Raw genomic sequence first — 21,984 nt, 5'->3', positions numbered from 1 at the left:
GCTCAACCGCGTTCCCACAGCGTGTACAGCTGGACACTGTCCACGCAGCGTGACAGGACGTGAACGATGCCAGGCGCGGAGAGGAGTTGAAGGAGCAGAGAGGAGCTGAAGGAGCTGCGCCATGTCTTCCATCACCAGCTGAGACACGCAGCGCGAGCCCGGAACCGGACCGACGTGTTTCGGTTGTTTGGATCCAGAACCAGGCCGCCGAACCGAACCTGGAGCAACATGGGCTTCCTGCACCAGCTGCACCTCCTCCTGTGGAAGAACGTCGCTCTGAAGAGGAGGGGACCGGTAAGATGAGGAGCATGGAGAATGATGCAGTTGTTGGCGTGTCGGGTGATTGGAGAAACGAAGGGCGGCTCCTCCTGCTGCGCGAGCTGCGGCACGAGCCTGTCCGCACCTGCAAATGTCTGTCCGCCACCAGCGGGCAGCTGGCTGCGGAACGCCGCGAGGCGAGGCGCCTCCGCCGGCTTCTTTTTCCCGGCAGGAGGGAGGTGGCGGAGCCGCCAGGACAGGGGGGAGGCAGGAGGGAGGTGGCGGAGCCGCCAGGACAGGGTGGAGGCAGGAGGGAGGTGGCGGAGCCGCCAGGACAGGGGGGAGGCAGGAGGGAGGTGGCGGAGCCGCCAGGACAGGGGGGAGGCAGGAGGGAGGTGGCGGAGCCGCCAGGACAGGGGGGAGGCAGAAGGGAGGTGGCGGAGCCGCCAGGACAGGGGGGAGGCAGGAGGGAGGTGGCGGAGCCGCCAGGACAGGGGGGAGGCAGAAGGGAGGTGGCGGAGCCGCCAGGACAGGGGGGAGGCAGGAGGGAGGTGGCGGAGCCGCCAGGACAGGGGGGAGGCAGGAGGGAGGTGGCGGAGCCGCCAGGACAGGGGGGAGGCAGGAGGGAGGTGGCGGAGCCGCCAGGACAGGGGGGAGGCAGGAGGGAGGTGGCGGAGCCGCCAGGACAGGGGGGAGGCAGGAGGGAGGTGGCGGAGCCGCCAGGACAGGGGGGAGGCAGGAGGGAGGTGGCGGAGCCGCCAGGACAGGGGGGAGGCAGGAGGGAGGTGGCGGAGCCGCCAGGACAAGGGGGAGGCAGAAGGGAGGTGGCGGAGCCGCCAGGACAGGGGGGAGGCAGGAGGGAGGTGGCGGAGCCGCCAGGACAGGGGGGAGGCAGGAGGGAGGTGGCGGAGCCGCCAGGACAGGGGGGAGGCAGGAGGGAGGTGGCGGAGCCGCCAGGACAGGGGGGAGGCAGGAGGGAGGTGGCGGAGCCGCCAGGACAAGGGGGAGGCAGGAGGGAGGTGGCGGAGCCGCCAGGACAGGGGGGAGGCAGGAGGGAGGTGGCGGAGCCGCCAGGACAGGGGGGAGGCAGAAGGGAGGTGGCGGAGCCGCCAGGACAGGGGGGAGGCAGGAGGGAGGTGGCGGAGCCGCCAGGACAGGGGGGAGGCAGAAGGGAGGTGGCGGAGCCGCCAGGACAGGGGGGAGGCAGGAGGGAGGTGGCGGAGCCGCCAGGACAGGGGGGAGGCAGGAGGGAGGTGGCGGAGCCGCCAGGACAGGGGGGAGGCAGGAGGGAGGTGGCGGAGCCGCCAGGACAGGGGGGAGGCAGGAGGGAGGTGGCGGAGCCGCCAGGACAGGGGGGAGGCAGGAGGGAGGTGGCGGAGCCGCCAGGACAGGGGGGAGGCAGGAGGGAGGTGGCGGAGCCGCCAGGACAGGGGGGAGGCAGGAGGGAGGTGGCGGAGCCGCCAGGACAAGGGGGAGGCAGGAGGGAGGTGGCGGAGCCGCCAGGACAGGGGGGAGGCAGAAGGGAGGTGGCGGAGCCGCCAGGACAGGGTGGAGGCAGGAGGGAGGTGGCGGAGCCGCCAGGACAGGTGGGAGGCAGAAGGGAGGTGGCGGAGCCGCCAGGACAGGGGGGAGGCAGGAGGGAGGTGGCGGAGCCGCCAGGACAGGGGGGAGGCAGGAGGGAGGTGGCGGAGCCGCCAGGACAAGGGGGAGGCAGGAGGGAGGTGGCGGAGCCGCCAGGACAGGGTGGAGGCAGGAGGGAGGTGGCGGAGCCGCCAGGACAGGGGGGAGGCAGGAGGGAGGTGGCGGAGCCGCCAGGACAAGGGGGAGGCAGGAGGGAGGTGGCGGAGCCGCCAGGACAGGGGGGAGGCAGAAGGGAGGTGGCGGAGCCGCCAGGACAGGGGGGAGGCAGGAGGGAGGTGGCGGAGCCGCCAGGACAGGGTGGAGGCAGGAGGGAGGTGGCGGAGCCGCGTGGAGGCAGGAGGGAGGTGGCGGAGCCGCCAGGACAGGGGGGAGGCAGGAGGGAGGTGGCGGAGCCGCCAGGACAGGGTGGAGGCAGGAGGGAGGTGGCGGAGCCGCCAGGACAGGGGGGAGGCAGGAGGGAGGTGGCGGAGCCGCCAGGACAGGGTGGAGGCAGGAGGGAGGTGGTGGAGCCGCGTGGAGGCAGGAGGGAGGTGGCAGAGCCGCCAGGACAGGGGGGAGGCAGAAGGGAGGTGGCGGAGCCGCCAGGACAGGGTGGAGGCAGGAGGGAGGTGGCGGAGCCGCCAGGACAGGGTGGAGGCAGGAGGGAGGTGGTGGAGCCGCGTGGAGGCAGGAGGGAGGTGGCAGAGCCGCCAGGACAGGCTTTTGGAGGAGAAGTTGCAGCGGTCTCCTAATGTCGCCATTCTCTCCTGTATATTAATATTCGTGTCGTTTGCCGGATTTGCAAAGCCGTCTTCCTCTGCTTGCTGAAGGTCTTCATGGGAACTAGGTGTGGAAAAGATGCAGAATTAACAGCATTTTACTCCTGTTATTTATTCAACCCGGAAATATTCTGCATCACATTCTGTCAAAGTTATCAGCCAACATTTTTTTGGTGAGTTAATGTGTGTCTTCTCCAGGCTGTCAGGCCTGTAGTCATGTAGCCCAGAGTTTCCCAACCAAGCGGCAACCTCCGGCTGTAAAAAGTGAAGCCTATGCGCAAGTGTGTAAAACTGCAGTTCCCCCTTCATCCACTAGGGGCTGCAAAACATCAAATCCCCATAGACTCCCATGTTAAAAAAAAATAGAGCTGCACAATTAATCGTTAAAAAATCGCGATCTCAATTCATACTTGTATATGATCTCATTTTCAGATGATGACAATTTTTTTAAAAAAGACCACAAATGTACTGCTTTTCAAACTGGGACATAACCTGAAACAAAAACAAGCGCTCCCTCTTTCTCCCTCAACAACGGCGGATCCTTACACCACGTGACGCAGATGCTGGTTGGTAGGAAAAAACTTGACTACTTTCTCGCTAAATTTGGTGACTTTCCAAACCCCCTTGGTGACTTTTTTTTGTTAAAAGCGACCAGCGACACATCTAGCGACTTTTACTGGAGTTACTGGAGACGTTTCTGGTGTTTTGACAACTGACTTGAAAGCACATCTTGTTTAGCAGTGATTGTCAGGAACGAGCAGTGGGATCCTCTCCCATCATAAAGCACTCCCAGCCGGTCAGAGGAGCAGAGAGGACAAGTACACAAGTCCATGTGCACAGTCACAATGATTTTTATTTTGCCATTGAAATAGTTTGACTTTAAAAAGTAGATTTTTTATCCCTTTAGACCAACATTGCATAAATCACTTTTGTCCTCCATTATTTGTCAGAATATCAAATTTAACCAAAGGACTGCTGTGTGAAGTTTCTAGCTTCATGTCCAACCCTCCTGTTGTTTATATTTTAAGAAACATGCAAAGAAAAAATATTGTTCAAAAATGTTCCTATTAAAATGATTCAAAGGTTGTGTGTGTAAGAGGAGACAAGAGAGACATTTATTGCTTTTATGTTCAGTCTCAGCTGTTGCAAAGTTGATGTGCCGGTAATACGTGCAATAAATATTTATATTGGAAAAAAATCCTGAGAGAATCGTGATCTCAATTCTAAGCAGAAAAAATCCTGATTCTCATTTTATCCAGAATCGTGCAGCCCTGTAATACGGCAAACCATACTATATTGTGGTTCTCAGTTTAAATGATTTATTTAAAAAAAAAAAAAAAAAAAAAAAAAAAAAAGACAAGTTGGTACAACAACGGTAGGGATGGGAAATTCAAATCAAAAAATCAAGTATCGGGATTTTCTGCTTCACAATTTTAAAATAGATTTTCTTTTTGTTAAAAAAATCAAAGAATCCTCCATCATCTTCATCAGCTTGTGCAGCATTCTTCTTTGGACAATCAGCTCCAGCGGCTCCAGAGTTACTCCAAGCACAGAAGCAGCTTTCTGGATCAGTTTGTTGATTCTCTTCAAGTCTCTGGTTCTGATGCTACTACCCCAGCAGATGCTGCAAAGCTGACTGCACTCTCCACAACAGACTTATAGAAGATATGCAACATCTTGGTGCAGACGTTAAACCATCTCAGCTTCCTTAAGAAGTACAGTCTGCTCTGACCTTTCTTGTAGATGTAGTCAGTGTTGCATTTCCAGTCCAGTTTGTTGTCCAGCTGAACTCCAAGATACTTGTATTCCTCCACCACCTCCACCTCCTCTCCCAGGATGGAAACAGTGCTTTGTTTATTCTTCTTCCTCCTGAAGTCAACAATCATCTCTTTTGTTTTGCTGCTATTTAATATGAGATGATTGTCACCGCACCATTTAACAAACTGACTGACCAGTTCTCTGTACTCTGCTTCTTGTCCATCCCTGATACACCCCACAACTGCAGAGTCATCAGAGTATTTCTGCAGATGACAGGACTCAGAGTTGTACTGGAAGTCTGAGGTGTACAGAGTGAAGAGGAATGGCCAGAGTACAGTTCCTTGTGGTGCACCAGTGCTGCTGACCTCCATCTCAGACACACAACCTTTCAGTCTCACAAACTGGGGTCTGTTTGTGAGGTAGTCATAGATCCAGGTGGTTGTGGAGGTATCCACCTGGAATTTATGGAGCTTCTCACATAACAAAGCAGGCTGAATGGTATTAAAAGCACTGAGAAATGAAAGAACATGACCCTCAGAGTGCTGCCTGAATGGTCCAGATGAGAGTGTGCTCTCTGGAGCAGGTATATGATGGCATCTTCAACCCCAAGTCCATTACGATATGCAAACTGGAATGGCTCCTGAAAGGTGTTTACTTGCTTGTTGAGGTGAGCCAGTAAGAGTCTCTCCAGGACTTTCATGATGTGAGATGTCAGGGCAACTGGTCTGTAGTCACTTGGTTCAGCTGGTTGTGTTTTTTTAGGCACTGGAACAAGGCAGGAGGTTTTCCACAGCACTGGGACTCTATTTTGTCTCAGACTGGTGTTGAAAAGGTGCTGGAGAATCGGACATAGTTGTTCTGAGCAGGTCTTGAGAACTCTGGGACTGACACCATCTGGACCTGCAGCCTTGTTCTGGTTCAGTTTCTCAAGTTGCTTCTTAACCTGATTGCAGGAGACAAACAAGGTGGAGGTCTCAGGATGTCCTGATGTGGAGGGAGACAAAGCTGTGTTCTGGTCCATGACTGAGCTGCAGGGTGACAGATTGGAGGCGTGACAGGAAAGCAGTGGGCTTATGGAGGGTGTGTGGTCTGTTGGGCTGGAGGTAGGGGGTGAACTGAACCTGTTGAAGAATATGTTCAGCTCATTAGCTCTGTCCAGACCTCCATCAGGCTGGTCCCCCTTTAACTTGAAGCCGGTGATCTTCATTCCAGACCACACATCCCTCAGGTTATTCTGCTGGAGCTGACTTTCTAACTTCTTCCTGTAGTCCTTCTTGCACTTCTTAGTTTGTGTTTTAAGTTGTTTTTGTGTTGCCCTCAATAACTCCCTGTCTCCTTCCCTGAAGGCTTTCTTTTTGATGTTCAGCAGCTTTTTCAGGTCACTGGTGATCCAGGGTTTGTTATCGGGGAAGCACCTCACTGTTCTTGTTGGGACGATGCTGTCCACACAGAAGTTTATGTAATCTGTCACACACTCAGTCATGGCGTTGATGTCGTCTCCATGAGGTTCACAGAGGACGTTCCAGTCTGTAGCCTCAAAGCCTCCTCTAAGAGCATCTTCAGCTTCAGCAGACCAGATTTTGATAGTCTTTGTGATGACTGGTTGCTGCTGAACGATGGGCTTGTGGGTGGAGGTGAGAAGAACCAGATTATGGTCAGATCTTCCTAAAGGAGGCAGGGCAGAACAACTGGATCCATTATTCATATTTGCATAAAATAAGTCCAACATCTTATTTTCTCTGGTGGAGCAGCTGACAAACTGCTGGAATGTTGGTAGAGTTGCAGAGAGGGAGACGTTGTTGAAGTCTCCGGAGATCGCCATGAATGAGTTTGGATGCTGTGTTTGTAGCCGAGCAACGACGGAGCTGATGACGTCACAGGCTGTGTCTGGTGCGGTACCAGGTATTATATAAACCGCTACCAGAATAACACAGGTAAACTCTCTGGGTAAATAATATGGACGGAAGCTCACAGCTAACAGTTCCATGTCCCTTGTGCATATCTTCTCCTTGACAGTAACATGTCCAGGATGACACCAACGCTGGTTAACCAGCACTGCAATTCCACCACCCTTTAGCTTTCCGCTGTGTTGTCTACTGCGGTCTGCACGGACCGTTTTAAAGCCCGGTACAGACACATTACAGTCAGGGATGTGTTCATGCAGCCATGTCTCGGTGAAGCACATAATACTGCGCACTCTGTATTCTTTCTGAGACCTTGTTAGCATCTCCAGCTCGTCCATTTTGTTAGCTAGTGATCTCACATTACCCATGACGACGGTCGGGAGAAATGATTTAAATCTCCATCGTTTTCTTCTCTGTCTGACTCCCGCTCTGCATCCTCTTCTCTTTCTTTTCAACTCCATCGGGATTTGATGTGTTGTTTCACTGATAATCCTGATTTGGGAGAGGTTAATCAGTTGATCCCGATTGTAAACAAGTCTTTCGTTGCCATGGAGACTCATCATAACAAGTCTTGAGAGAGCCAAAAATATGCAGAAAAATCTTCCTTGCAGCACACCCTCCGAACCGGCCTCAGAAGAAAATACCTAATTTGAGGTAATATCTATGTGGGAAGAGTTTGTACTTTTTAAAAAATCAAGATAGCAAGTCAGAGCTACTACAAGTCGCTGCCAACAGACGGCGCAATCTAGAATGGAATGTAATCAGAATATTACATTATTTAATATAAGAAATGAACAACTCCATTTGGGTCGGAACGTTTGGATTGGTCAGAGTTTTGACAGATTTACAGTAAACTGAGGGGTCTAACTATATTTCTTATTGTTCATGATTACAGAATGTATAGACTACTATCAGGACGAGGAACCGCTTCACCCAGAGGAACATGTCTCTCAGCAACACTACCTACCCCAGCTTTAATACGTAAACAAAAATGCAAACTGCAGTGTCTCTTTTATTTGAATATTTACACCTTTTCCAATTATGTAACTGACGTCTTGCATGAGAGCGTTAGGCTGTCAAACTAAATGTGGTCACTTCTTGGACAAAAAAAACAAGAAATGGAACATGTGGTGTGTGTGCACTCTAGTTTATGTGCCTGGGTATGCAAACTTTCCAGAATATGATGGGGGAGGTTAGAAGTGAGACTGTCTTAAAGAAACTTTTTAACAGTGGGACAGGGCGCAGGCTTCTTGACCACTGAGGGCTTTATCCATTAATAGAAAATAGACAGAGGGATCGTGAAGGGAAGTTTACATTATACTCTACATGTTCAATTTAATCATTTTCTGTGTTGATCCCCACATGATGGGACATTCAGTAATGACTGAGTGCTCTGGGAGGTTCAGTTCCTGCTGTCCACGTTCTCCTTCCAGCTGTGGCAGAAAGGCCCCACGAAGCATCATCTTTCATTGCATTTTCTGGAGAAATGAAATAAAACAAGACAGAGACCAACAATTATTCAAAATATATGACTAAAAACTTGCATTATTTATCAGAAAGTCATTACCACAATAACCTTGGACTAATACTAATAATTCATAATTTTAGGGTACATTAAATCATCGTTATATACAGCAGTCTGCTGTACAGTGCCTTTGTTTATTGTTAAGGTTTCACCATCACCTTAAAAATCTTTTCTTCCGCTTTATCCACGTTAACCTTTTCTTCTTCTCTATTTGACATATTCTCCCTTTTCTAAATTGGAATAGAAAAAAAATGCAAATGTATTTTTTAAACAAAAACGGCTGAAAAACAGAACAAATAAAAGTTCTAAGTACTTATTCCACTAGTAGCCTCCCTACCTCCACGACATCTCTACATAACTTTTCACAGATTTGTTGAAAAGAACACTAGCATGTCAACTATTGAAGGTTTCAGACGTGAGCGCTGACACGTAACAACATTGCCACTAGCACTAAACAACCTCTCAGATGGCGAGCTAGTGGCTTGTATGCACAGAAATGTACGAGCCAGTTAGGTCAGCCATGGAAAGTTAATGCATTCTCCTTCAGGCCAGTGGATGCTCCTCTCCATCGACTGTAGGAGTCATCAGACAGTTGTCCAGTTCAGCTTGTATGGCATCCTCCAACATGCATGGTGAATGAAGGAGGAGGAACAGCCTTGCTTTTGAAGAAGCTGGCCAGTGACTGCTGACCAGAGGTAGATGGTTCTGGTTCTGCTGCAGCCTGGGGCGTGGGATCTGTGGTGCTGAGATGAGCCCGCTTTTCCTGCAAAACATAGCAATAAGACATGTCAAAGCTTTGTAGTCTGAATTGATTTCCTATTTGCTATTTGAATTTTATGTATACAAAAATACAGATCAGTGTAATGATATCACTGTGTTGACAGTTTGGGGTCAAAATGTGTCAAGGGATTGGATGTGGAAAGTACAATTTCCCGGATTTGAGTGCTCATTCACATTTTACAGTCCATTACCATGGCCGAGACTTCCTCAGTAGCACATTAAGGGGTTTTAACTTATTAGCAAGGTTGGGATCTGGTCCACTGCTCTTTGGAAGAGTGTTGGGCCAGATGTGATCCCAAAATGAAGCCACTGGTATCTGTCCTTTGTGAGTCACAATGGTCAACAGTTCCTGTGAATTTGGATCCACATGAGGACTGCAACTTACGATTATTTTAATTAACTAATCTGTAAATTATTTTTTTGATTAGTTGATTAGTTACGAATGAATGAATGAATGAAAGATTAGTCACGATTATTTCTGTCACACCTGCCATCTGTGCTTCCAATTGATGCAGCTTTTTTTTTTTTCTTTTTCTTTTTACAGGGTCCAGCATGTTTTACCCCACTCTTCATTTGCATCATATGGATGTCACCCAGATTTCCAGTCCATCACAACATAATGTTCTTTGGTAAAGTGAAATGACTCCTGAACCAGTGGAATATCAAATGTAAGCTTAACGGCTTACTACAAATTTATTTTGAAACAAACATAATGTCACATCCAAACTACAGAATTTGCCTCAAAAAGAAAACAAAATTAATAAAATATTTTTGGTTTACAAAATAAAGTGCAAGCGCCTGCTAAGACAGGACACTCTGGCCCAGCATAGAAAACTATAAACCTGCCTTTTGGCTATGTCTTGCAGTCACACGGTCAGCTTCCAAGAGGCTTAGTTTTTAATCAACTATTTAAAGTATGGTTATTCATACTTCAATTACATCCAAACAATTGGCCCAAAAAGGAAAACATAAAAATTAATTTCCAGATACAAAATCAAGTGCAAGCGCCGATTTAGTGAAAAAATAAATAAATAAAGCACCCTCTGGCCCAACACTGGCCAGGTCTCAGTCAAACAGTTCAAATAAGGCATCATGAAAATAAAACAGACTTACTGTCCTGGAAATCTGTACTGCTGGACTACTACCTAAATATCTGCATTGCAATGCATGAAGGTCAGCATATCTACATGTTCTGGGTTAAGAACAGCTCTCTTCTAGGACACTATGCTCCCAGCAACAGAAAAGAGGTGCACAGAGGGGGTGGGGGTAGCTGGAATACATCGAAATGATTTGGCTAAATTGGGTAATTGGTCTCGTTGAGCTTCCACCAGGACAGGGGACACTGTTTCTTTGAGATGGGATGCTCACTGACATACATCAGCACCTGTGAAGAGAGAAAAGATGCATAAGCCTGGGGTTAAAGGACATGTTTAATGTGATCCAAAGAGTCTACTTTAAAAAAAACAAAAACATACCTCATTAGTGATTTGCTGGTCGTTCGATTCCTGCTGCCCAGTCTCACCATCACTGTCTGAATCACATCCAAGAAGTGCATCTAGGGTTGAATCAGAACAGTGTGTTTTGCCAGCTGAGGCTGTGGCATGCTCACTATCTCATGGCTTGGCTTCCCCTCTACCAGGATGGTTGCTCCTCACAAAGGCCTTCTGAAGGGCAAAGGCTTGTACTCTATTCTGCACACTGAACCTCTCCTCTGGTGTTAGGAATTTGTTTACAAAATCTTGGGTCTAGTGCAGCTGCAATGATTTGCTTGCTTGGCTCATCATCTGTGACAATGTTGGACCAGTGTTTGCTCTGGGGCTGCATCATAGGCAGTATTAGTTGACTTTAACAGTCCTCTGTACAGAGGAGGCAAGGAAGAGATGGTCACATACTTTTCACCACTCAAGTAAACAGTGGCGCATTCAAAGGCCTCAAGAGCTTTTGCCAGTTCCTCTAAGAGGGTCCACTGATCACGTTTGAGGTCCAGGTATTGTTTACCTTTCTGGTTTACTGTTGGGTCAGACAGAGACGCAGTCAGAGGCCATCTTTGTTCCAGTAGACGGTTGATCATATAATAGGTGCTGTTCCATCTGGTCAAGATGTCCTGGATTAGTTTGTGCTCCGAAGTCCCCATCTGGCTCTGTTTGGTCCTCAGTTTGCTTGAGGCCAGCTCACTTCGTTTAAAGTGCTCCACACCTTGCTGCTCCTCATGCTTTACTGATCTGAGTTTGTTTCAGTGCATGATTTACCACCAGTTGTAAAGTGTGGCCTGCACAACGGACAGACAGCCATCCATTCTAGGGCCCGACCGATATATCGGCCGACCGATATTATCGGCCAATATGGGGGTCCAGGGTGATATCGGTTGTCGGTAAAAAATTGATATTTTCTGATAGTTTTTATTGATTTATTTTTGTCATATTTTTGTTTCTGCATAACTATTAATGAGACTGCCCAGTTGGGCGCCATCTGCTGGGTAAGTATCGGGGGCGGGGCCATCCTAACTCATGGCTCCTACCGCGGAAGCCGAGACAGAGCAAACCAGACGGTGAAACAGATCGCAGCTGAGCCAAGTAAAGTCACGTCTGCTCACCAGCATTTTATATTTAGTCACTGGTAAGTTGAAATGTTAAATAAACACAGTTATGTTTTCTTACATTCTCTACTGGTCATTGCCTGCCTCGTGGCCGCGCTGTGTTTAAAGTTACGATAATTCTTACCTTGCTAAAAGTTAAGCATGCACAAATAAAAGTGAAGCATAGCTGTCTAAGTGCATAAAAGCATCATAACTGGAGTGTTTTTAGTGACATATAGTTATCGTGTTTCTTTCTCTTACTTAAAATAAGTGTAGTCTTCATTAAACGGCTCTTTACCATCGTAAAAACATGTAGCAACCTGCTCTGTTAATACATCCATCCACACACTGGGTTCTACTATTACTGCAATAGTAGTGCAGTACATCACACCATGCAACATTTTCAGGCCCAAGCATCATTATTATATACAATAGGAAAGATATTGGTGTTTTGTGACGAATAGACAGGACAGACTATGCTGAAGTTAAATAGCGACTATCGTCATCATCTGTAAAAATAGCCATAATCTGACAGCTGTTTTGTCCAACAGTGTCTTTAAAAATGACAACTTTACATGTTATATAGGCGCCACCAAAACACCTGCAGTCATTAGGGTTAGGGTTAGGTTAGGGTTAGGTGAGGCAGGAAAGTCATCAGAGTGAGGAAAACTTTATGTTTTCCTCTTGTTTAGCTGGAGGAATGCAGTGCTTAGTGTTTAGCCTGGTGAACGTGTGTGAAAGTTGGTGTCTTCGTGCCGTTTACACAACTTCTGAACACTTATTATTATTAGTGGTGCAACGGATCATCATTGATCCGCGATCTGTTCTGATCAGTATCTACGGTTCGGCACACACGTGACTGATATGAAAAAAAAAATAAAGCTGCGTGCATAAGCGTTCCACACAAGTGCAGCGTGGTCATGGCGAGCGGAGGAACTTGAACGCCCCGGTTCCTGTGTGGGAACACTTTGGTTTCCCTGTCAGATACGATGAAGAAGGAAAGAGGTCAGCTGATAAAACAGTGACGGTGTGTCGGCACTGTGGAATAAGAAAACCGGAATAATTCAGATCGTTCATGGTGTCTAACAGGTAGACATGAGTTTAAGAATGAGCTTAGAATGTAGTGTTTTAGCTTTGAGTGATATTTATTTTTTTCTGGTGGATGGATTTATTGGCCATGAAATCGGCTATCGGCTCTAAAGTCTTTATATCGGTGTTGGTATCGGTGTCAAAAAATCCATATTTGTCCGGCCCTAATCCATTCCTCTCAAATAAGATGTTTGCAGCCAGCACAATATTGGGGACATTGTCATGCACAATGCCTACAATTTTGGAAGGAGGAAATTCAAATTTTTGTAAAGCTTCCTCAATCCAGTTGGCTTATGTTGGAGGCAGTGTGCCATTCCTCAGGTGGCATTGTAGTTAGGCATTTGTTTTTCAACACCCAGTTATCTAAATAGTGATAAGTAATGCCCAGGTATGCCTCCGTGGTAATACTGATCCAGGCACCGGCTGTTAGGGCATTTGTTGATTTTAGAGCATCTTTTATCAGACCAACATGTCTCTCATATTTTTCCTTCATGAGCTTGGTAAAATGTGTTCCAGAAGGCAAAATATAATCTGGATTGAATGCTTTGACCATTTCCTTAAATCCCTTTCCTTCAACCATTGACAATGGCCACATATCGTACATTTGCCTAATGTTTACAGTTCTTATACTGTCTGAAAAGCCGTGGCGTTAAGTTGCCTCGCGCAGTGTTTTATCAGCAAAGCCGTTACGGGCGTTTATAACACGATGCGTCGACAATGAAATTTGGCGTCGATAAATTTTTTGTTGACATTGTCGACGAATCGTTGCAGCTCTAATCCACGTGCATTTAAAGGTGTACCTGGCTTAAATCTATTTAGCCTAATTTCTGTCCTCCAACTAGACCTGAAAATAGGTCATCCATGAGCATCAGTGGGTACTGTTCTGTCACCAAAAATGGATTTACTGTTACTTTTTTATGACACGATCAATTGGTGTTGCCCACTCACTTGAAGGGGATTCGGCACTCCACTTGATACCAATCTGTCAAGTTCTGCCTTTTGGTTTAATGGTGTATGAAACAGGTCTTGCCTTGAAACACTTTGTTATACTTTCTGGTTTTACAGCCAGTTTTGCTGTAAGATCGTTCATACTGACAATCTCTCCATCAAAAAATTTCAAGTTTTTACTCAAGACTTCTTGTGGTGAGTCAGTGTCTCCAGCTTTAAGCAGAAACAGTTTTTGCTACTTCAGTCTGTTCTTTTAGACAGTTGCACCCTGACTAGAAAACTCATCTGGCCAACTTCTTCCCTGCCTCTCCCGCACAACATACATGACGTGAGAGCGCATTACATCGTTGCCAGTTTTGTTATGTACCCACTCTTCTTGATGACTCGTAATAAACACTGAAACCGACCGAACTTCAGAGCCTTTGTATTGTTTTTTGTGAACTCAATATGTTACTCTGGGAAATGTTCATCTTAACAGGAACTAATGTCAGACCAATAAATGTGATTCCTCAGAAACACTAGTGTTTGACAATATGGCATACTTACAAAGTGAACTCCAGATGTCATTGACTGCACTGCGTTTTCTTTTGATGGGCATTGTGCACAGTGTGCACAGAGGAGGAGCAAACCTGTCAGCTGTCATTGTGAGCATAGTGTTGCACAGATTGATCCACAGCAAATGGTTCTGAGTCACCAGTAAAGCTAAGAGAGATATTTCTTATGTTATTCACATTTTATGCTTGGGACAGCATCAGTTGAGTAAGTACAATGAGAGGGTAGAACAGTGCTATGAATGAACACGTTTGGTTTTTTTTCTCCCAGAATTCCATTGACAATAGGAGGGACGATATCGCTGGTGCTTGGAGTTTATTCTGTGGTGCTGTGCCACACATTGATCTATGAGTGGGAAACTCGGGAAGGTAATCGGTGCCTGTCATGGCAGTAATTTCTGGACTTGGTGGCCACCGATAGTTAGGCTGAGGCAAAAACTTTGGTATCGGAGAGGCCATAAAGGACTGAAGGAGATTTCAGTCTACAATTCAGCAGCTCAGAAGGGAAAACACATCAACACTGTGCAGTGGGTCACAGATACAATGGTCAGTGGAAAGAACCAGAATGGTGGGATTCTGGGAGGGGCTGTCCTGTCTTTGGTACTGATGTTGCAGAGGTGATTAAAGAGCTCCTCCTTGGCAAGGCTCTAAGGGTGGATGAGATCTGCCTCGATTTCCTCTAGGCTTTAGATGGTGCAGGGCTGTCGTGGTTGACATTTTCTTCAGTATCACGTGAACATCAAGGACAGTACCTCTGGACTAGCAGATTGGGGTGGTGGTCCCCTTCTTCAAGAGGATAGAATAGAGGTCATAGGGGATCTCACTTCTCAGCCTCACTGGTTGAGGAGTCCTGGAGAGGAGGTTCCATGAGATAGTTGGACCGTGTACTGAGGAGGAGCAATGGAGTTTTTGTCCCAGCTGTGGAACAGTCAATCAATTCTGCACCAATTGCAGGCTCCATGGGAGTTTGCCTAACCTGACAACATGTGCTTTGTGGACTTGGAAAAGACATTTTAACCGTGTGTCCTGGGGTGTCCTTTTTATAATTGTGTATAATTACACACCGACAGGAACAATAACTCTGAAAGAAACTACTAGAAATAAAAACACTTTATTAGAATGCACAACACTATAATACGGAGATGGGGTGATTGTTTTATTAGTCAATCCCTCCATCTAGGACCTCATGCGCCTCATCCGTCCAACCATGGCGCTGCTGTTGTCCTCTTGTCAGGCTTTCCAGCTAGCCAGAGGTGAACCTCCCATTCCTCTCAGCCCTGTCCTCTTGCAGGTTGTCCTCTCACCTGTCCAGGTACTCTGACAACTCAGCGTTCCAGTCCTGCTGTCATTCACCTGTTCATCACAAAAATAATGGAACTACTATCAGGACAAAGTGTGTCAATCCAAACTTTATTTACTTGTGGTCGGAGAACATTTAGGTAAAGTACATAACTGCTTTAAGGCACTTCTGAGAGAAACAGTCAAGTTGTTGTTTATACTGTTTACCTGGCCTGCAAGAGAGGATGATGAGGATGAAGGTGAGCTGTACGCCATGGCCGGAGTTAATTACGGGCGACGCCAATTCTGTTTATTCCAAAAAAAAAAACCATTTTTATACTCCACATCATATAACATAAGGACAACGTGTACATTTCTATGGAAAGTTTCTTTATCTGCAAACGCAGGTCATGTGAACAGTTTGCTTGGCTATTAGCATTGCTAACAAAATACACAAGTTATAAACGGTTCATACTGGACCCACAACGTTTCTAATATTACAAACCATCCCTGCTTTGCATATAATAACACGATGAAACAGCTACACTCACCAGATTCCATGTTGTTGATTTGAGGACGCCGCCGTGACGGGGTTCAGGGCGCCTGTTCAGTTTGCCGGCCGGTCACCAGGAGCAGAATTCAGGATCTAGAAATGTGGGTTTCTTTTGTTCGTCCGTTGCTGCTGTGTCCCAGCCCCTTTTTCTGGTTCCCAGAAATATTCTGTAAAATTTGTTAAACTAATTTGTTGACCAGTGGTCGCTGCTCCATTTGAAGCTAGCTGCAGCCGTCTCCTGTTGTAGCTGCTCCAACGCAGGCTTTGTCCAATTTACCTGGGGTCTCTGCGGTCGGCCATGTAGCCAGGAAACATCGACTTTCCTCTTCTGACCAGTTCTGCTTGTTCTTGGAAGTTTCTTAGCTGGTATAAAGACGTCTGACCAACTTTCAATGCTCATATTTTGTTCAGCTAACCCCAGCTGCTGACGCTAGCAACGTGAAGCGTTTTTTAGCTCTGGCCCAGAAAAGAACAGATGCCAGGATAGAACCAGTTTTGAGACCGAAGAGAGTTGAAAACGACCAGTGCTCAGTCGGGCTTTGGCTCCCAAGCAGGCCTGGAACCAGCTCAGTGGAAAAGCTCCCTGTGGGAGAACTGGTTGCTGCTGAATAATGGGCTTCTTGGCTCATTTGCTGAATCTAAAAGCGAATTTAAGTATTTTAGTATTTGTGTTTGATGTGTGTTTTTTTTAAACATGTCTTTATAATTCTGCTTTTGTGATTCTGTGTTGTCATCTGAATGTATAAATGTTTTCTGAGAGAGGGGTTTGGTTGATCAGTGCTCTGTTGTCTTCGTCTGAAAGGCCCAGTGTGTTGCATGTCAGCTCCAAGACGGAAACAAAGACACACTGTGACCACCATGGTGTCGGTGGACAATGTTAGAAGAGCTTCATTCTCCATCTCTCTCTCTCTCTCTCTCTCTCTCTCTCTCTCACTCACTCAATCACTCACTCACTCACTCACTCACTCACACACACACACACACACACACACACACACACACACACACTCTTTCTGACACCAAACAAAAGTGTCTTTATGTCCTTGTGATCAGGAAATGTTACATTTGACGTGGAGCAGGTTCAGACAGCATGGCTGCATCGCCACCAGGCAGGCGCTCCATCTGGCGCTCCTGCGCGTGCTCCATCTGGCGCTCCTGCGCGTGCTCCATCCGGCGCTTCATCAGGTGCTCCTGCAGGCGCTCCTGCAGGTGCTCCATCTGGCGCTTCATCAGGTGCTCCTGCAGGCACTCCCTGCAGGTGCAGTATCATTTGTCCTTATGCCATTGGTCCTCAACTTTTCTTTTTAAAGTGTGCCTCTTTAGACTAATTTCACATGCAAGTACCCTGTAAACCAGGAGTATCAAATAGCATTTTACTTCTTGGGTCACATGCAGCTCATTCTGGTAGGAAGGAGCAATAAAATGAAAGCATATTTTATAAATAATATATATAAATAATGAACGATACTTTGTTTTAATCCAAAGAACAACAAGTAGTTTATCAAAATGTATACATTTATTGAATTATTTTTTTAGAAAATGTTATGAACAACCTGAAATTTCTGAGAAATCAGTTTTGAACATTTTGCCTCTGTTTTGTATAATTTAAGTTTTGCTCATTTGTTTACAATTTATTTTTATTTTGATATCTTACAGTTTGTATAAAAAAATACAAAATAAAAGACTTTTATTTAATGTGTGTGAACGATTTCTATTGTTTATTTAAATGTATCTAATAAATTTAATCTAGTAGATTTTAAACTTGTTTTAATTGAGCGCCAAGTCTGGATAAACATCATTTTATATCCGTAATCTAAATTATATTTTTTCTGTACAACAGCTTTTTTTTTCCCGTTTTATTTATTTATAAAAAGTTTTTATTCTGATTTACATGACAAGCGCGGCTGCTTTGAGTCACATTTTCATGTTTTGCCCTGATGTGCACAAACTAGTCCACTGTAGTTTAGCAGCTAAAGTGGTTCCATTGTTATGTATGGTTATATCATATTTAGTTATGGTGTGGGTTGGCAGAACTGGAACTGTACATGTCTCTCACACATACACATGCGTGCACACTGGTGATTCTGTCAGCGCTGCGGTCAGATCACGTCTCAAACCAGCATCATATTAAAGGGACAACAAGCGGAGTATCTACCTTTTATGCGTTCATTTCCCTCTCTGACGTTCCACTGCAAACATCCATCACAGGGACATGCACAGGTGACAATATTCAGAGCAGGCCTGGCAATTAAAATGTTTTTCAGCAGGACAATAAAACTGTAAAATGTTGTTGGCCTAAAGTGTTAGGTCCTTTTATTAAATTCACTGTTTCAGTCATTCACAGAAAAGTGGTTCATGATGAAGTCTGGAAATGGGACGTAAATTAAAACAATGTCTGATGACTGAGTTGCTGCCACCTTGTGGTCAAAAGTAGCCGTGATGCACAATCTTCCTTGATCTGTTTAGTTTTGGTTTCTTCCTGTTCATCAGGTCAGCTGGATTACTTTGGTGATGTGTTCCACCTGCTCCTCATTCTGTTTCCTTCCTCAGTGTACCACTGGGTTTCTTTCTTCATCTTCTTTACCAGATCATTGTCTTCTTTCCACAAGTTATCCTGCCAGTTTTCTTAAAATAAATATTTTATGTTGTCTGTATGCATGCCCCTCATGGCGGCAATTGCTAATAAAATGCTTTATTAGCAATGAATACATTCTTTGCTGTGCAACATTATTGGGTATAAAGTTTTGCTCATTTGGAGACTGTGCTGTGATTACATGGATCTTTGCTAGCATGAGGAACATACTTTACATAATAAAGTTCCATATGGACTATATTTAGCTCTTGTGTAATTAACTTTGAAGATGATGTGTGTGTAGTGTGTAACAGAACTTTACAAATAACTAGAACCAGCTATTATTAAAATAATAGCAAATGTGAATGCCCATTTATTGAACTACATTGAATGATTGAAATGAAATTGCATAAGTATAAGAAATTGAAAAAAAAAAGCACAAGTGGCTTCTTTTTTTTTTATTTGCCCCACATTGGGATTTGAACCCATGACCTCCTGTATTGAAGCAGAATGACTTTACTCACTACGCCACTAGAACTCTAGGTTACACCTTGGAAAAAGCGTTTAAATGTTTTCCAATTGGGATGGGAACGTCTTTTTTTTTTTTTTTTTTTTCCACTTCCAGCAGGGTGGAATTAGTGGGACTGTTATAGCATGTGCAAGGTTGAACTAAACTCCAGTAAAGATGTGACAGGCTTTATTGTTCAATGTGAAGAACTTTCTTTAATGTGTTTAAGATTTATCAAAGTGTTCAAATGTAGCAGGGAGCATTGTTGGAACAAATCCTTCATATTTAACTGAGACATTTGCGAATAAATTCCTTTGCTCCTTGAAGTGCACAGCAGAGACCAGTAGTTCATGTTGAGCAGTCTGTAGAACTGCACGCCATCACAAAAGCAACAGCTGACAAACAACAATAGAACTATACGTTAAATGCTGCATTTGAACCAGTACCTTGTATGTGTACCTGTGTCCCGGTGCAAAAAGTGGACCAATCGCTGAGCTGAATTCCGTTTCATCCAATCACAGGAACGGATTTCAATACATTGACAAAAACATGAATAATAAAGTTTAAATGTTACAAAGACCAAAAGTTGTAGAACATATCTCCTGAATGGGCTGAAAAGTTTGATGTTTGAATGGTTAAAGTGAGACCGGGATATATATATATATGTGTATATATATGTGTATATATATATTATATTTATGTGTATATATATATATATATATATATATATATATATATATATATATATATATATATACTCATATATATATATATATATATATATATATATATATACATATATGTATGTATATATACACTTCAAACACCGTGCACCGTACATATTTTTACTTGGAGAAAGTGCGATTTCTGGGTGTTTACCCCTTTAAATTTTATAAAGCTTGTCTGTTTTTGTCTGGTTTAGTGACAGGTATACTAAGTAGTTGTCATTTTTTTTCCTCTTCAGTGGGTGCTGGCCTTTGAGATATTCATCCCGCTCGTCCTGTTCTTCATCCTGCTGGGTCTGAGGCAGAAGAAACCAGCCATTTCTGTCAAGGAAGGTAGGCAGATGGACCGGTCATGGGTGAAAATGTCAAATGAAAGATTTCAACATGTAGACTGCTGTGTTCATGTTGTGATGGAAACCCCCTTATCCAGCCATTTGACCAGCTATGGGTGGTAAAACAAAGAAAAAAACTGTAAGATGGCATCAATGTCTGTTCACAATTGTGTCAACAGATATTGACCTGTTTCTACACAGTTAGCATCCATTATTGAGTCACATCTTTCTGCTTAACTCTCAGTATCTTTTCAATTTACAGAAAATTTTATTTGTAACTGAAATGTCATCCATTCATCCATCAATTCTCTACCGATCATCTGGGGTTGGGCTGCAGGGAAGCCCAGACTTCCCTCTCCCCAGCCACATTTACCAACTCTGCGGGGGGATCCCGAGGCGTTCCCAGGCCAGCCGAGAGATATAATCCCTCCAGCGTGTCCTGGGTCTTCCCCGGGGTCTCCTCCCAGAGGGACGTGCCTGGAACACCTCACCAGGGAGGTCCAGGAGGCATCCTGACCAGATGCCCGAGCCACCTCAACTGGTTCCTCTCGATGCGGAGGAGCAGCGGCTCTACTCTGATCTCCTCCCGGATGACCGAGCTCCTCACCCTATCTCTAAGGGAGAGCCCGGCCACCCTGCGGAGGAAACTCATTTCAGCCGCCTGTATACGAGGTCTCCTTCTTTCGGTCACGACCCACAGCTCATGACCATAGGTGAGGGTAGGAACGTAGATCGACTGGTAAATCGAGAGCTTCACCTTCTGGCTCAGCTCCTTCTTCACCACGACAGACCGGCGCAGAGTCCGTATTACTGCAGACGCCGCACCGATCCGTCTGTCGATCTCACGCTCCATCCTTCCCTCACTCGTGAACAAGACCCCGAGATATTTAAACTCCTCCACTTGAGGCAGGACCTGACTCCCGACCCGGAGAGGGCAATCCACCCTATTCCGGCTGAGGACCATGGTCTCAGATTTGGAGGTGCTGATTCTCATCCCAGCCGCTTCACACTCGGCCGTGAATCACTCAAGTGAGAGCTGGAGATCACGACCAGATGAAGCCAACAGGACCACGTCATCCGCAAAAAGCAGGGACCCAATCCTGAGGCCACCAAGTCGGATCCCCTCAACACCTCGGCTGCGCCTAGAAATTCTGTCCATATAAGTTATGAACAGAATCGGTGATAAAGGGCAGCCTTGGCGGAGTCCAACCCTCACGGGAAACAAAGCCGACTTACTACCGGCAATGCGGACCAAGCTCTGACACCTGTCGTACAAGGACCGGACAGCTCGTACAAGGGGGTCCGGTACCCCCCCACAGGAGCCCCCAGGGGACACGGTCAAACGCCTTCTCCAGGTCCACAAAGCACATGTAGACTGGTTGGGCAAACTCCCATGCCCCCTCCAGGGCCCCAAAGAGGGTATAGAGCTGGTCCACTGTTCCGCGACCAGGACGAAAACCACACTGCTCCTCCTCAATCCGGGATTCGACTATCTGGCGGACCCTCCTCTCCAGGACCCCTGAATAGACCTTACCAGGGAGGCTGAGGAGTGTGATTCCCCTGTAATTGGAACACACCCTCCGGTCCCCCTTCTTAAAAAGGGGGACCACCACCCCAGTCTGCCAATCCAGCGGTACTGCCCCCGATGTCCACGCGATGCTGCAGAGGCGTGTCAGCCAGGACAGCATCCAGAGCCTTAAGGAACTCCGGGCGGATCTCATCCACCCCCGGGGCCTTGCCGCCAAGGAGCTTTTTGACCACCTCAGCGACTTCAGCCCCAGAGATAGGAGAGTCCACCCCTGAGTCCGCCAGCTCTGCTTCCTCATCGGAAGACGTGTTGGTAGGATTGAGGAGGTCTTCGAAGTATTCCCTCCACCGACCCACAACGTCCCGAGTTGAGGTCAGCAGCTCCCCACCTCCACTGTACACAGTATTAATGGAGCTCTGCTTCCCCCTCCTGAGCCGCCGGATGGTGGACCAGAATCTCCTCGAAGCCATCCGGAAGTCTTTCTCCATGGCCTCGCCGAACTCCTCCCATGCCCGAGTTTTTGCCTTGGCGACAGCCGAAGCCACATGCCGCTTACGGTGTGTTCAGTGTTCAGACGTCGAAAACGCTCAAAACGCTGAACGCTCAACGCTCGTCACTAAACTGCCACTTTTGTGTCTGACGCCCAAAACACTTCCAATGCTCCTGCCACGTCTGCCGCTTGTGTGTCTGGAGCGAGCGGC

At 46.6% G+C, this 21,984-nt stretch overlaps 1 protein-coding gene across 1 annotated transcript in view; it reads left to right on the top strand.

Annotated features, from left to right (window-relative positions):
* The first annotated feature begins 225 nt into the window (after positions 1-225).
* The window catches only part of abca2 (ATP-binding cassette, sub-family A (ABC1), member 2), a 191,309-nt gene continuing 169,550 nt past the window's right edge, over positions 226-21,984 (top strand). The window contains exons 1-2 of the mRNA XM_079250795.1: positions 226-294; positions 19,663-19,756. Of these exons, the coding sequence (XP_079106921.1) occupies positions 229-294; positions 19,663-19,756 (160 nt within the window). The 5' untranslated portion in view covers positions 226-228. The remainder of the gene's footprint in view (positions 295-19,662; positions 19,757-21,984) is intronic.

Source organism: Telmatherina bonti (assembly GCF_933228915.1).
Source record: "Telmatherina bonti genome assembly, chromosome: 13".
Lineage (NCBI taxonomy): Eukaryota > Metazoa > Chordata > Actinopteri > Atheriniformes > Telmatherinidae > Telmatherina > Telmatherina bonti.
This window is presented reverse-complemented; position numbering and strand designations above follow the sequence as displayed.